A 17,133-nucleotide genomic window follows, 5' to 3' on the forward strand; every position below is an offset into this window, starting at 1 on the left:
ACGAAACATGTATACTTGGTCCAAGTTATCAAGGAATATCTTTTCCATCAAAACACTTTGCGCTTCGAAGAAATCCGCTATTTTTTCAAGAAACAGCTCTAGAGCCAGAAATTTCTCGAACACTCGGGGACTGACGTTGAAAACACAAAGTCACATGACCTCCAGGTCAGGAACATCGAACTAGTAAGCCCTCAGTGAGGCAAATCCAAGTTTACACAAAACGGCTCCAGAGCCAAGAAACTCTCGATGTCTCGGGGACTGTGACCGATGGTCACCCCATCAACTTGTCAACCTGAGGCTATAAGACCCCCTGCAGGCAACCTTGAGCTCATAAGACCTTCACAAGGAAATACCAAATCTGTAAACCTCAAGCAAGACATGAATATACGTGTACCAAGTAATCAAAATCTGTAAGACCTCAAGCAAGACATGAATTATACTTGTACTAAGCAACCAAATCTGTAAGACCTCAATTAAGGCATGTTAAAATTTATAAGACCTTACAAAAAGGCATCATCCCGATCTTAAAGTTAAGGCTATAGATTCGAACTTGTAAGACCCCTAAAAAGACATACCCTAGATATAAATGCCAATACTACTTCACTCGGGGACTAAAAAGCTACGGCCAAATACAATGACTACGGTGACAAGGCGGTACCGGCCAAACTAAAGCGACTTGGGGATGCCCAAACATCGCAAATAAACTCACATGCCTTCAAATTAGATCGAAAATACATTGAAAAGAACCGGTTAATTAGGCTACCCTTAGCATAAACAAAAGAGCTTCGACCATATCAGCTCTAAACAACACGCTTCGAAACATTCGGCTATCGAGTGAAACCTCCCGAGGTGCTCGCCCATCATCGCATAACGGCTCGCAATCGAGGTTCTTGTCGAACCGTCGAAAAGTCATACAAACATAAAAAACTTCAACGAGGGAAAATATGCCTATACTAGAGGTCGTAGCGACCTTACACGTAAGAGCCACTGTCGCTAGCCCGTATTAAAGGTCGTGCTGACCTAGTGCACGAGAGCCACTGTTGCCAGCTTGTATTAAGGGTCATCCCGAACCAACGCGTAAGAGCCTAGACGTGAGCATAGAATTCGAGAACTTGAGGGTCAGTAAGCTCGAGTCGATATCCGACTCGAAGACAGAGCCCGAAACAGTTAACTAAACAATGCCTAATGGTAAATGCGCAAGAGCCTACGAGCCAGCCCAACAAGCGTCAGGAAAATTTAAGAACCTAAAGGTTTTTTTTACCTCAAAGTCCAGTTCACCTAGCCAAAAACAGCGACAGACATATGAATCCAGAACAAATGAGACATACGAAAGTAGAGGAAAACACACCAAAGGTGAAGCCAAAAGGCTTCCTTTTATACATATGTACAAAGCTCCATTTACAAAATTCTCCAAGAACACTATACAAAGAATCAAGAAAGCAAGGCCTAGTCTACGCTCCCCTCAGGGACTGCGGCCCGTTGGCCCGCTCCTCATTATCTTCGACATCGGACAAGACGAACTTGGTGTCGTATTCATCCGCCTTCGCCTGCTCTATCTCCTCCGAGAGATTGAAGCCCCTAGCATGAATCCCTTCGAGAGTTTCCCTCTAAGATTTACACTGAGCATACTCGTTGCTTCTGCTCTCTCAATCAGAGGCCTCTCTCATCTCGGCCCGGGCATCGGCATCATCCTTTAAATAGACGGCCACTTTCTTATCTGCCTTGATTTGGATCTCTTCAGCTTTAGCTCGGGTGTCCACAACTCGGCCTTCATCTTTAGAAGCTCAGACTCGAGCCTTGCAATCATGCTCATTTGGACTGAGCTGTTTTCACGAGCATTTCGGAGTTGCACCTGGAGGGCGGAAGCCTTGGCCAAAGCATTTTTCTTGGCCGTGACTTGGGCATCTGCCTGAGCCTTTACCTTAGTACACTCATGCTTGGCCTGACCAACTTCGCCCCAAAGGCGTTCCAGGCTTTCCATCTTCCTCTTCAACTGAAGTATCAAAATGTTAATCTCCGAAGAAAAAAGAAGAGATGTACATCCCCTCAAAACAAAGGTTACCTGTCTTTCAAGGTAGCTTTCGTAGTTCCGACTTCGACTCACCTCGTACCGCAGGTATACCAGCTCCTTTGGCCTTTTATCGCAAAGAATCCTGAGGGATTTACCCTCTTCTAAGGCTTTTTGCAACCTAGCTTCACAGCAGAGCAGCTCAGATTTGAGCTTGTCAAAGGCCTATTAAAAGGAAGCTCGATAAGAAAATGAGAGCACAAAGCTAAAAAGCCAATACAGTCGACCAAAAATCACCATAGAATAGAGCCGCTGAGCCTCATCAAAGGTTGAGCGCGCTCCTACTGGCCTGGTCTCATCAGCCCCAGAAGAACCACTCTCGATGGGAACACGGTCGTTTGATACCCCGACCGATTTGGGCGGCCCCTGGCCTCGAATTTCCCTCGAAGTACCTTTGGAGGGAGAAAAAGGAGGCGGCAAAAAATCTTTATCCCTCGAAGTACCTTCGACGGTAAAGGAAGACGGCGGCAGAGGAGGAACTATTTTTTCAAAGCTAGAAGCCTCGGATACTGTGGGCTCAACTGATACATCTTCTTTGAACCTCCGAGCAAGGCTTGCCTTGCTATAAACACCCTCATCCATCTAGGACCCCTTACATTTGTTATCAAGCCTCGGCCCCGAAGCCGATGGTTTTCCTCCTCCTAGAGGAAGTGCGATCTCATCTCAGAAAATTCTCCGATGCCTGCGGTGATAGAGTTAGTACACACAAAAGAAAGTAGATCTCTAAAAAAACAAGCCACACAGCACGTACCCTGATGTTTTGCCTCCCATCTACCCTTGGACAGGTCTCGCCACTTACGCTTATCATGAGTCTCAGGATGCAAGCTTCCGAGACTAATCCACCAAGTCGGGAACCTTGCATGGCATCCACGGGATTGCTGAAGAGAAGGAAAAGAAAACATCTTTATGGAGTTTGCCTCCACCATAGACCAAAATGGTAATAACACGAGTGTACCACTTACGTGTGAAATTGCATTTCTCGAGGAAATGGCAAGAAAAGAAAGATTGTGCCGGTGAAATACAATGATGGCACACAGGACATGATACATAGATATCTGATTATGAGTGGGCTATTAAGCTCTTTTTGCTCTTGGATTTGGATTTGTTCCACCGGAGTCAGGTGATTATCCATGTTACTTAGGGCCCTGTGAGCATGGTCGATGCATAGATTTTGTATTGGGTGATAAATGGTTTTTGCATCGGGTTATGGTCATGCATGGATTTTATATCTTGGTACATGGATCTTACGCCGGTTATGGTAAGAGATTCAATTTGAGTATGAATAGATATTCTCGACTAGTTTAGGAGAATTTGTTTAGATGCTAATTGGACATGTCATATACATATATGCTAGTTGGGAGCCTTAACTCCGTTGATTGAAGCATGTCTACTTTAAATGCTATAATTGAGAAAGTGCTATGGTTATCTCTTGATTTTGAAAAGCATGCCTTAAACTTATTCAACTGTTGACATCTTTGCTACATGTTTTTATGAGATTTTTATTGTTTTAGTTATAAGCTCTTCTATATATACGTGTTATAAGTATCTTGATACTTATAATATCGTCACTACTTGTTCGAGATTAGACTTGATACTTACTGGGTATCGATTATGGTGTACTCATACTTTGCTTCTGCACATCTTTTGTGTAGATCCTCATATAGGTGCTAGCAGAGCCTCTTGATATAGCCTAGGGATTCACACGAAGATTCTGGGTGAGCTGTAGTCCATGGTTTCAATTGCAGTTCTCGGGTCCTTGTCCTTTTATCATTACCTATCTATTTTACTATTTCAATAACTTTGTTCTTGTATTCTAACTTGTATCTACTCAGTTGTTGCTCATGTACTTTTGCTATATAGTCTTTAGGATTGTATTTAGTTGGTCGAGTTAATGTCGAGTTATGACTATATCAGATATTTTTATTATTTTGGAGCTATTTCTATCTTTAGTTGTAATATGACATTGTTAATTGAAGGAAGTTGGTTATACTTTTGTGGATTACTAGTTGGCTTGCTTAGTAGTACAGCTAGACCCATCGCGGCCTAAGGTAGGATTTTGGGTCGTGACAAGTTGGTATCAGAGTCCAAGGTTGTGTACATCTTACTAGTCACGAGAAGCTCTAGTAGAGTCTTGTAAATTAGTACAGATACATCTGTATATATCTTTGAGAGGCTACAGGATGTTTTGAAGCTTCCCTTTCTTTCATTCTTTAACGTGCGACTTTATTGGTCCGAAGTTAGAATCCTTGTCTTTCTGTTCTCTCACAAACGGTGAGAACACATTTATCGGGAGCAGTTGGGCAGACGCCAGCACCCTAGGGTAGGGTCGCGAGAGGTCGGGGCTAAGGTCTGGGCAGGGTTTGATCACGCATTGTAGTTAGGTCCCTTACTAGAGAAGCCAAAGTGGAGCCACCAATAGCTCCAATTGAGGAACAATTTTTCGATCAGGGTGAGCCAGTCGAACTGGCTCAGGTTCCAGAGGTTTTATTGCTACCCCTTTACTTTAGGATTCTCTTATTCATTTGGTTTGACTTGTGGAGGGTTTGGCATAGACCAGAGTTCTTCTATGGCACTGTCTACTTCTTAGGCCGTTGGAGGGGAATAGACTCCCGCTACTGTCACTCCTAATAAGGTTGTTATTATTTATCATACCCCAGGAGTAGTACCGATTAGGGAGCATCCTACTATGGTTGATTTTAGGCCAGTAGTGGAGGCCGCTATGTCTAAGGAAAAGCATAATAGGTTTGATCGGTTCAGGAAGATGGGTCCTCCACAGTTTGATGGTGAGCCTTTGGAAGATGCACAAGTTTTCTTAGATGGTTCTTAGGAGATTCTATGGAATCTTAGTTTTGTTGAGTCGAATAGGGTCAATTTCACTACTTTTCAACTCAAGGCCCAGACAAGAGGTGGTGGTAGTCATTTGAGCATAGCAGGCCAGCAATGTGATTCCACTCAATTATGGTCAGTTTTCACATCTTTTCTTAGAAAAGTTCATTCCATTCACGAAGAGGGAGGAGATGTGTGGTCAGCTTGATAGCCTTCACTAGGGTCGTCTATCTTGACCGATTAAGAGATAATATTCACTAAGCTATCCCCTCATGGATCTTTTCTGATCCCCACCGAGGTTGTGAAGGTGAGGAAGTTCATACAAGGGTTGAATTTTTTCATCAAGATCACAATGTAGAGACTGGTACTACATTCCATCATGCTGTGGATATAGAATGCAGGATCGAGCAAATTCGCGGTCAGATCAGGGATTCCGAGGTTTTAAGAGGAAAAAGTTCCCGACATTCTGGAAGTTTTAGTGTTACCTCGTTTGGAGGTAGGGATCACTCTGGGAGTGGCCATCATAGCAAGCATGTTCCTTTCAGCTTATCAGTTTGCTCGTGGAACTCCAATTTAGTCTTCGTTCAATGCATTACCAACACTAAGTTCCTACTGTGCTCCTTCAGTCCATGGTTATTATAGTGGGTAGTCAAGTTATCAAAGACAACCTCAGATCAACAACCATTCTCAGCTCGAGGTTTTTTTGAGTTTGGAGAGGTAGGGCATATCAAGAAGGATTGACGAGATGGGATAGAGGTCCAACAGATCAGGTTCTCAAGCAGTGAATCTGGTTCTACCATATGCCCCACTAGCTAGAGGGGGAGCTTAGGCAAGCAGAGACATCCCAGAGGTGGAGGTCAATCGGGCGGAGTCAGGACTGATGTTATGCATTTTTGGGTAGCACAGTGGTAGAGGCTTCTGATGTAGTTATTACATGCATTTCTTACTAAGTCACAACGATGCATAAGTAATCTTGTACTGGTCCTACATATTTCTATGTGTCACCACGCTTTGCATTGCATTCGAATTTTCTCTATATCTCTTTTGATATCCTTGTTCATGTATCTACACATGTTGGTAACTCTATTGTGGTAGATCGTGTGTGTCGATCTTGTTTAGTTACTATTGGGGGTTATGAGACTAGCGTTGATCTCCCATTGTTTAGCATGGTGGACTTTGATTTGATTTTGGTCATAGATTGGTTATCTCCAGATCATGCTGATCTTGATTGTCACGCTAAGACTGTGACGTTGGCTATGTCGGGGTTGACGATCTTTGAATGGAGGGGTTCTCTTTGTCATACTTCTAGTAGAGTGATTGCATTTCTGAAGGCTTGGCTGGTTGCTGAGAAGCTACATTTGCCATATCCGGCTTTTGTTAGATATGTTAGTGTTAATACTCTTACTATGGAGTCAATTCTAGTAGTGAGGGTGTTTTCAAATATATTTCTTTCACTCAACCCATACATATATATATATATATATATATATATATATATATATATATATATATATATATATATATTGAGGATACCAAGAGATCCTCGGGATACCAAGAGATCCCCAACATATATTGAGGATACCCAGAGAACCTCGGGATACCAAGAGATCCCCGGATATACATGTTGAGGATACTAAGAGATCCTCGGGATACTTAGAGATCCCCGGTTACTATCCTTGTGATTATTTGCCCTGTATCAGTTGTAGTTGTCTTATATCCTGTGATATTTTTACTGTTGCACTTATTTATATTGCCCTTATCTACACTGTCGAACTTTATATTATTATTTAATCTCAGTAGGGCCCTGACCTTCCTTGTTACTACCCGACCGAGGTTAGGCTTGGCACTTGCTGAGTACCGCTGTGGTGTACTCATGCCCTTCTTGTGCATGTTTTTCATGTGCAGATCCAGGTACCTCTACTCAGACTCACCATCCTTGAGGCGAGGCGATTCTACGGAGACTTCGAGGTATATCTGTCGCGTCCGCAGACCGAGGAGTCTCTCTCCATCCTCTCTTATAGTGATTAGTCCTTCTATCTTTACTGTTGATGTAGACTTCCGGAGTTAGAGCATTTTACTATATTCTTAGCTTGTGATTCATGGTTTCTGGGTCTTGGATTCATGTATTAGTTTTTGAGAGATTAATGTTGTGTATGCCAGGCGGCACTCTTAAACGTTGTTTATTTACTCTAGCTCTGTTTTAACTTGTTTTTCTTCCGCAAATTTGGTTTATTTTCCGCATACTTTTCGCTTACCTAGTCGTAGAGACTAGGTGCCGTCACAATGGTTCATGGAGGGCGAACCGGGGTCGTGACAGACGGATTTTCAATTCTTTGCCCACAATCATACATGAATTTGATCATGGCAAGACATAAAATTTTTACCACTTTGGGTGGTTATAATTTCTATCAAACTCCATTAGAGTTACAATCAAAATTTATCTTCTTTACTTGTATTGAAAATCAAATTATAGAATGTCAAGAATTTAAAAGAGAAAAATAAAGTAAAATACTTACCATAAATCCAGAATTTAATCATGAAGGAAGTTCATGGAACAATGGACAATCATTTTGCTCAATCCCAAAGCTTCTACTCAATTGGATAAAGTCTCGTGCTGATAACGTGTAATGAAACAATAAAGAAGAATATTGCAAAGAAAGAGAGAGAGAGAATTCTTATTGCTTTAAGATGAATTACAATGGAATAGAACCCTCTATTTATAGTGAAAAAGTGACTTAGCCACCAAGTAACAAAACCTAGAATCTCTCTAATATAGACATTTACCATAAATACAATTCTATTTATAACAGAAATTTTTTTTTTGATAAAAAGTACTTTTAGGATTGGAGAAGCTTGGCCAAACAGGCTATAAAATTAAGTAAGCGAGAATGTAGTTGTTTGAGTTATAAGACTCTTACCTTCTAGCACGCTAAGCCTTTTTCACTGCAAAAACCACTCTTGTGGCCAAAAAAAAGGTTTCCAAACTCATGCCTTGCCTTATGTGATAGTGGTTCCATTTTTTCATTCCACCAAAGAGCCGTAAATTTATTTAGATATGGCTTGACACACCTTGCCTTCTATTAAATAGGAGCAAAACCCATAGAACAAGAATTATGACAAAAAGAGAGAAGGACCTTTAGACTTAATTTTACAAATACATTACTAAAGTTAATAGATATCGAGCTCGAAACATCTGCTATACATATACTAAAAGTTTTGATCTTGAAAGCAGCTACTCTAATTTAGAAAAAAAATGAGCAAATAGGCTTGACGAAATTCAGGAAAAAACACAAAAATAATGTCATTGGAAAGAATCAAGTATAGTTAAACAGAAGAACAACCAAGTGAAGTGAAGATGGTGTTGGGCAGAATAAAAGGGAAACACTGGCCTCAGTTCAAAATGGAAGTGTCGGCCTACCTTTCGATCGATATATAATTGAGTAGGCTGATCACGAACGTTACATGTGTGGAACGATTCTAGTCAAGGAAGGCTAAGACGATGCCTCGCATATGGGTAGCAAGAAGGCGCTTATGCCCCGACGGTGGGCCTTATGGGGAAGGTCCCTGCCCAATAGGGACAACCCCTCCCCCTCCCCCCCAAAACTTTAAGCACACCTCTGTATCGACTGAATTACTCTTTTGATCTAGAGCTTTACGACTTCAGGAAGGTGATAACCATCATCGAGTTTATAACAGTTTTTTGAGAGGTTCCTGAATAATTAAGATTAAGATAAAAAAATGCATTTAATAGGCTAGATCTAAATAGGCTAAATACATATCCAGCCCTTTAAACTTGTCCCAATTTTTCATTTAAACACTTAAACTAATGCTTGTACCTATTGAGCACTTTATGTATGCTTAATCTGTGTCAATTGAACACATATTTTATAATCCTAAACTAAGTTCAACGCGTGAGTACCACTTGAGGTTTGCAGAAAATATGACCAATATTAAAAAAAAATTTAAAAAAAAGCCACGTCAAAAAAGAAAAAAGTCAAAAATTGGAGAGAGATAAGGGAAATAGTAACCGGAAACAGAAGAATTCCGGCTAAAAAAAGAGACAATACCCACCGGAATTACGTTTTCTTTGTTACCAAATTACCATCTCACTGACACCGACACAAACAAATACTTCAAAACTGAGATTAAACTTGGATCCCCGTTAACTGAAAAGTTGCCTCGTCAGCAAATTAATGAATTATCATTGTTGTCATATTCAGTCTCGACTGAATCATCTTTGGAAAAAGGGTGTTTTTGGGGGATCATTCTCATTGCAATTTGAGTCTACAAATTGCTGAAACATTCAGATCCCATATTTATCCCTTTCTTCTTCTTCCTATCACAAATACTCACCATTTTGTTCGTAGTTTTTTTTTTGGTTCTAAAAAGCTTTGTATTTAAGAAAGTAAGATTTTAAAAGTTTGATTATACATAGGCTAAACGAATAACTTAATTACGTGAATGGTGTCTGAATAAAATGATGGTGAGGAGTGGTGTTTAACCCTTTTTGTAGAATAAGTAAGGAGAGGAAATTGTATGGGTCAGAATCCGATCTCACGGTAATTAACGGAGTCAATCTCGTCTTGAGCTAATCTATAATTAATAAGTGGTATGACCACTTATTCATAACAAGATTTGACTCTTGTCCGATTTAATTTACGAGGGCACGGCCCAGTCATTCCCCCATGGGGACGAAACCTCAGCGTGACCACGACCATTTATTGCCAACTCACGAAGCTCACATCTATAAATACTAAGAGTGGAAGCCCTAGAAAGGGGGCTGCTTCTTCACCACTATTGACAAAAGAGAGAGAGAAGAGAAAAATATACCCATCTTACGGGAAGAGAAGACACCATTGTAAGGCTCTGAACCTCTTCATGGAGAGGCAAACCAAACCAATATTATCAGTAAAAGCTGTTAAGATTTCTTCCCCTAACCTTGAGTACTTATTTTCATGTTCTTCGCTTGGTCCGATGGATTATTACGATTTGCTATGATTTTCCCGTAACTTATTTGTATTGTTTTGCACTCATAAAGCACATGATAACTTTTGAGCAAACAAAAATCTATTCAGAGAGAAGAAGAGGAAAATGAGTCGAAGAAGATGACGGAAAAAAGCACATTTAACGGAGATAGCTAGAAATTTAATTTACCGATAAAAACTTCATACTTTTTTAAGCAAACGCGCTCAGTTTTGGGTGAAAGACACGGATGTGCCAAGTCAGCAAGTTGTGTCTGATAGGTACAATTTTGCTCAAGTTCAAGTACTCAATAGGTACAAACATTAGTTTAAGTGTCTAAATAAAAAATAGGAACAAATTTAAGGGCCTGTGAATTTATTCAGCCATCTAAATAATTGAGATTAAGACCTCCAAACAAATGAGGCATCTTGAACGTTGGGCCCATGGGTTCAAAATCACAAAAGCCCACATTCATTACGAAATCGGGCAAGTATACTTGAATAGGATAAACCCATCCACCTAATCCGAAGTCGGCAAAGTAAGTTACTATATGTTATAACCCTTGCAATTTTGACGCTCAACTCATTGAACCTGTTTTTGCGTAGCAACATCTGTTCCTCTACATCGAAACCAAGTTGTAAGTATCTCTCTCCCTCCCCCCAGATTTCGCGAATGGGCAGAAGCCCTAGTACCTTTCTTATGCTGATTTTTGGATAATTTCTACTTTGTCGAATTGGATTGAGAAAGCCTGCTCAGATTCGTATTTTTCTTCTTTGCGATCTTTTATAATATAATTTTCCAATTATTATCTGTTTCCCATGTATCAATCTTTCTTTTTGTGCTTTTGTAATCTTTTTCTGAATTAGGGAAAAAGGGGGAAAAAGGAATAACGTTGTCAAATATAGAATAGTATCTCTTCCTTTGATGTGTAGGATGCATATCCTTTAATTAACTAATTAACCTACTAGAATATCTAAGCAAGCATTCAACATCGATTGATTTTGAAGTACACAAATACCTCCCTTAATTAGGAATTCTGTTAGCTTAGACCCGTAATTGAAAAGAATACTAGACTCTGGTTTTATTGGGTTTTGGAATGAAATGGGGCTGAGTAGATGCTATGAATTATATAGCTGACACCAACTAGCTTGGGATTGAGGCATTATCTTTGATTTTTACTTGGGGATGCACTGTACTTGGAAGAGTATAAATTGTATCGACTTTTTACTAACCTTAACTCTTTGTGCTGTTCTCTAGTTTTCTGTCCAGGGTACTGGTAGAGATTAAGGTTAACTCGAAGAGGGGACTCTTCTTTGTTGAGTGCCAATATCATGGCATCCTCCAAGAATGAGGAAAGTGGTGCTCAGGATGCAGCAGAAAGGATTAAGGTTGCAGCATTGTCAGCTGCAAAGGGTTTGAGTCGTGCTCAGGCTGAGCGTGCCGCCGCCGCTGCTGCTAGAAATGTCAATGCATATGGCCAGAAAGAAGAAGGACCCAGTCGATGGCAGGAAAGAAAAGAAGCAAAGAGGCAGATGTATTTGATGAGTACTGAGAAACAGGTGAGATTGGGTGAAAGGAAAGACCTCAAGGCTTCAGGTTCTACCCTTTCTGCAGCTTCTCAATGTCAGAAATGTTTCCAGTCAGGGCACTGGACTTATGAGTGCAAGAATGAGAGGGTTTACATATCACGACCGTCTCGTACACAGCAGCTGAAAAATCCAAAACTCAGGATGAAAGTATCAATTTCTTATGATCTAGAAAACCCAGATATTGAGAAGGAGAGGAAGAGTGAAAAATCTGTAAAGAAGAGTAAGAGGAAGCATAAGTCGGATACAGAGTCGGGGAGTGATAGTGAGGCTTCAGTGTTTGAATCTGACAGTGAGGCGTCATCAGTGACAAGGTCTGATGATTCTTCTGGGGAAAGTGAATCAAGTTATAGTTCTTCAACTGATTCAGAGGAAGAGAGGAGGAGGAAGAGGAAGAAGAAGAAGAAGAAGCAGCAGAAGAGAAGACACCGGAAATACAGCTCAACCTCTGAGTCTTCTGATTCATATTCAGATTCCGGGTCTGATTCTGAAGAGCGAACTAGCCGTAAGAAGAGCAGCAGGAGGCATACCAGAAAGCGGTGAAGCATTGAACAATATGAGTAATCAGATGTGTGGTATCGGGTTCTTTAACCTTGAAAATATTGATATTTCTGTTCTCATGTGATAAAAGAGCTTTTGAGCAATGCACCTAAGATAACTAGGATTTGCTCTTTCAAACGAATATGATTTTACTGTAAGCTTATCTTGTGGATGTAGAATTCAGCGCGGCAAGAGTTGTCTCTTGTATTTTCTTTTTTTCCATGTTGCTGGCTTACTCATTTCCCAGCTCGTATTTGACTTTCTTTCTTGTCCCTTGCCTGCTTGAAATTGTCCTACTTATTTAACTTTCGCAGAGTTGTCCTTTTCTGGAGTTGGACTTCAATGTTAAACTTGTACCATGTGGCTTTGACCTTACCGGGAATTAGTTGGACTTGCCAAGAGAAATTGTCTGTAGCATTTGATGATTTTGCAGTTGGTTAGTTGCTGCTATGTCTTGCATAACTTGAGCCAGCCAATTGGAGGAAGTCTCTTGAACTTATGACCTGGTTTCCTAGTACTTGTCTTGTTCCTTGAAGGGAAAAACTAGTCAATTGCCGTTGATCCAAGTAAAGATTCCTCCATAGGACAGATTTTAACTCTTATATTGTTGACCTTGACTGATAGTTTAATAGTGAATACGATCAACTTTGATGTCGTACTTGAGTTGGAGGGCTTTCCCTCCATCTGTCGAGTCAACTAATTGGTTATCTCATCTTTTCGCCTGTTTTCTTCTTTTTTACTTTTGGGACAATTTTATGTTTAGGGGAGTAGATATTTGATTGTTGGGCCGTCCGAAGACCTTCCTTTTTATTGTTATCCGTATTCTGTTGTCTGTCTGACAATTGGTATGCATTTGCCGGTCTCGGGTCATGGTTAGTGCTGTTGATGACTTAATTTCTTGTGAGCTGAGAAGAGGAATTACCATGCAGTTCCAGATGACTGACTCATCAGGCGCTCGATGCTGGTCCTCTTAGTAACTCTTGCCTACTAAGCAATCCTATGATCTAATTACATCTGTGAAGATTGAGGTTATGCCTAGCTATAGTCATGCCCAGTAGCAGTGACTAGGGTAATTTATTTGCTGATATTGTGTCGTATCTTGTGTTTAGTTGCAAAATTAGGCCTGGACACAATTTTACTGGGCAGTTCCCTTGAATTTATTTTCTTTGCCACTAGTCAGTAATAGTTTTTCAGGAGCACAATACTCTTTTATCCCTTGGATCAAGCACTCCCTTCCCTTTTATGTCAAAACTTCTTATCCAGAAAAGTGAGGATTATAGACACCATTTGCGATGGTGGATTCTGTATTTCTATTGCAGTCAATGATATGTCTTCTGTTCGCTTTTGAATAAGTACTGCTAGCATGTGCAAACATAAAATTGTTTACAAGTTTCCCGTGAATTTGCTGCTTTCTTTTTTTCGGTTTTCATTTTTGCATTCTGCTATTTTCTATGTAGCGTGTAATTTGGGAAGTTATAAGCTCTTCTTGGAGTTATGTAACCTACACAGTTTTTTTTAATGTTAATATAGTTTAACCTGTTTTAGCATGTACTTAGTGGTGGCAAAATGGTTAAAAGAAAACAGTTATTCACCTATTTTATTCATTAAAATATTGGTTGCATGATGAACTTTTTAAAAACGGTCAAATATGGATAAGAAGCATATTATCCACTTAGAAAATAGATAACCAACGGATAATTAATGGTTTTTACTTTTACAGTTGTAAATCCTAAAAAAGGGGGTTCCTAAAGTTTGGGAGACTAGAAACTCTCCAGAAGTGATTATATTCAAGAAGCGATGGATAATATGGATATTCATTATCTATTTTCGATTGGTTCATATCCAACCCGACCCGCCCGTTTGTCGCCCCTGCATGTGCTTATCCAATTATGCCGACCACCAACGTATAAAAATTATTTCCCCTCTATTTTAATTTATGTGAACCTATTTAACTAGTCAGAAAGAAAGAAATAGACTTTAAAAACTTGTGGCCTTAAATAAACTATAACATCTTTGTGCTTATAATTATTTTGAAACTTGTGATGTTACACATGCCATAGTGTTTGTAATGCTGTGAAAGTTTCCCATTGAGAGTAGAAATAGAAGTTTAAGTTAAATTATTTTCAAAATTTAGAAAGAGATTATTAAAACTGATACACTACTGTCTGAAGGGTAATAGACAGAAAAAATAAACAAGGTAAAGGGAGCCTCCGGTTTTGCAGATCGAAGTAAGGCATGCAGCTCACCACTAAGCCTCCGTAGAAGTGCGGCTATGCGCCCGTGTGATTGCTGGTAGTACCTATCTCAGTACCTTCACATTCAGTACAGAAGTGTACCGTGTGTACGTAAAATAATGTGTACTCACTAAATATCTAGTCTAACCTCGAAGAAGTAGTGACGAGGGGTCGACCTAACACTTATCAGTGGTCAAACAGTAATAGAAATACATAAAGTAGACATGGAGAATGTACAACAAGTAGCAACGAAACGGATAAAAATAGTTATAGTGATTCCCCACATGAATCTATATCAAATCACTAAAAATGTCATAATCGGCCTTAAAGGAACTAACTCAATTGTTACCAAACTAAATCACGTCTCATGTATTAAGCACGAAGCTGCAGAGGCAAACAACTCGATCCCATAGGAATAGTTGTCCTCGGTACTATCGAGGCGAACGACCCGATCCCATAAGAATAGTGTTACCATACTGCTGAGGCGAATGGACCGAACCCATAAGAGTAGTTTAATACACTACCGAGGCGAACGACTTGATCCCATAAGAGTAGAGAAATTTACCTCGTTCGCGGAAGTACATGTGAGTCGAGAAGTCACGGATTATGGTTCATCAAATATTTCCCAATTTTTTCAAACTAAGAGGCTAAATCAGTATCTTTATTCTAATCCTCAATCTTAGTCATAATCAATTAGTTCAATACACAGGATAGATACAAATAGCACAATTAAGGCATGATGTGAATCTAAGTCTACCCAGACATAACATGAATATAGCTACGTACAGACTCTAGTCATCTCGTGCGTACATAGCTCCCACAACAAGTAGGACACAAACAATTGATCCACCTAAAGGGATAAATTCCCTCTTACAAGATTTGGCAAGAAACTTACCACAATTCCATGTCCTCAATTTGGCTCCTTTATCTCACTAGAACTGATATTTAGCTTAAAGTATGTATATTTATATGCATATCGCCCCACATTTTACTCATATTTTGTAGATTTTTTATGTGAAATGTAATGATTTGTGCTAATTCGTGGTATAATTATGTGTAGAAATCATCCGAAGACAATATGGGATGAAGGTGCGATATTGGAGGCAAAAAAGAGCGAAAGGGGAAAAATGCCACTGAGTAGCGCCCAAGCTAGTGTGGGGCACTACCTGTGGCGCAGAAGGCAAAATGCTAAAAAGTTCCAGCTCCAGGGCTAGCACCCCATGCTATCCTGGGCACTGGTATGGGAAAGTTCTCCTAGTTCGTCCGGCACAAGGTTATTTCGGCCCAAGACCCCTCCTCCCCAACTCGTATAAAAGCAAGCCTAAGCCTATTTTGTGAGGGGAGATGCCAATTTGAGGCAAATATACACACGAGGAACATCCAGGAGCAAGGATATCTCGATTTTCTTCATCTTTTCTTAGTATTCTCAATTATTCAACACTTGTGAATTTGTTTTGATATTATCATGAGTGGATAAAACCCAAGTTCTGGGGTTGTGATTTAGCCATGAATATTGTTGTTTGACGTTGACTTAACCTTGATTACAATTTGCTAATATATGGTTGTTTCTTCAATTATGTGATTAATTGCTTAATTGTCTGGCCAACAGTTAGGTTCTATTTACTATCTATGCTATGTTTGTGAAAGATACGTCTAGATTAGAGAAGAATTGAAGAGGGCATGATCTTAACTCTGAGCGTGGGACGGATTTGTGGTTAGGATAGGAATATACTTAGTCACCATGCTTAATTGAATATCATAATCTTAATGCGTTCTTAATAGTATGATTCCATAGGAATTTAGGTGTTAATCTATTTTGAATAGGTGAGTAGCAATTCGAGAGAATACTACGAGAGCAATTATTCGATTAATTAGCAACCGTGAGTGAATTGTATGAAAGGGAGAGTTAATTAGAACGCAATAGGAATGGTGAATCGATCACAACCCTGGAATATTCGTCTCTATTGAATACACAACAACTATTTTGCTGCTTGATTAATTAGTTACTTGTTAGAATTATTGCTTAGTATAATTACACTTTTGAACTATGATTGACTCGACTGAATAATAATCTTGGTGAAACTAGTGGGTAGTTAACACAAGTCTCTGTTGTTCGACACTTGATTTATCACTTTATTACTTGTACGACTACGTATACTTGCGTGTACGTTGGGAGCAACAAGTTTTTGGCGCCATTTCCGGCGACTTGAATATTGACTACTTTCTAGCTTTTACTTTAGTTGTTTATTTCGTCAAGTCTAACGTTTCTTATTGGTTGCTCTGCTCTCAGGAACTTTGATTGAATGCGAAGTGTCAGAAGCCAGGATAGACTTCAAGGATTTAATCCTGAACCTGAGAGAACATTTCACAGGAGGTTGAGGAAAGCAAGGGACACAGATAATCTTCAGGCACTTGTTCAATTACCTGTGAACATGGTAGAGGAGCAACATATGGTTGTTCAGGAGGTGGCGATGCCAAGCATTTCTAATATCACCTCCAACATTGTGAAGCCCAGAATCAGTGAGCACTTTGAGCTAAAACAGAGCATGATCCAGTTACTACATGCGAATGGGCAGTTTATGGGTCTTCCGCATGAGGATCCACAACAACACATCCTGCATTTCTTGGAGATTAGAGATACTTATCACTAACGAAGTCACTGCAGACTATGTGAGGCTCACACTGTTCCCGTCTTCTCTGTTGGGTGAAGCAAAGCGGTGGTTGAAGGCGGAACTAGCTAATTCTATTACATCATGGAATGATCTGGCGAGGAAATTTTTGGCACGGTTCTTTCCTTCAGGCAAAACTGCAAAGATCAGAAGTGAGATAGTCGCCTTCAAACAGAGATCAGGGGAGTCTCTATATTCAGCTTGGGAAAGATTCAAGGGGTTGCTCGGAGATTGTCCTCATCACAACC

At 40.0% G+C, this 17,133-nt stretch overlaps 1 protein-coding gene across 1 annotated transcript; it reads left to right on the forward strand.

The window, feature by feature from the left end:
• Window positions 1-10,381: 10,381 nt before the first annotated feature.
• Window positions 10,382-12,309, forward strand: LOC109239182 (zinc finger CCHC domain-containing protein 10-like). Its single transcript, XM_019405707.1, has 2 exons — window positions 10,382-10,493; window positions 11,114-12,309. Exon 2 carries the CDS (start codon window positions 11,188-11,190, stop codon window positions 11,983-11,985), a length of 798 nt encoding a protein of 265 aa, XP_019261252.1. The 5' UTR covers window positions 10,382-10,493; window positions 11,114-11,187; the 3' UTR covers window positions 11,986-12,309.
• Window positions 12,310-17,133: the final 4,824 nt, after the last annotated feature.

This window comes from Nicotiana attenuata, unplaced genomic scaffold (genome assembly GCF_001879085.1).
Source record: "Nicotiana attenuata strain UT unplaced genomic scaffold, NIATTr2, whole genome shotgun sequence".
In the NCBI taxonomy this organism is placed as follows: Eukaryota; Viridiplantae; Streptophyta; class Magnoliopsida; order Solanales; family Solanaceae; genus Nicotiana; species Nicotiana attenuata.

What these genes read in the sequence shown, in the direction of transcription:
- LOC109239182 (XM_019405707.1), top strand. Translation starts at nt 11,188, where the DNA reads ATGGCATCCTCCAAGAATGAGGAAAGTGGTGCTCAGGATGCAGCAGAA.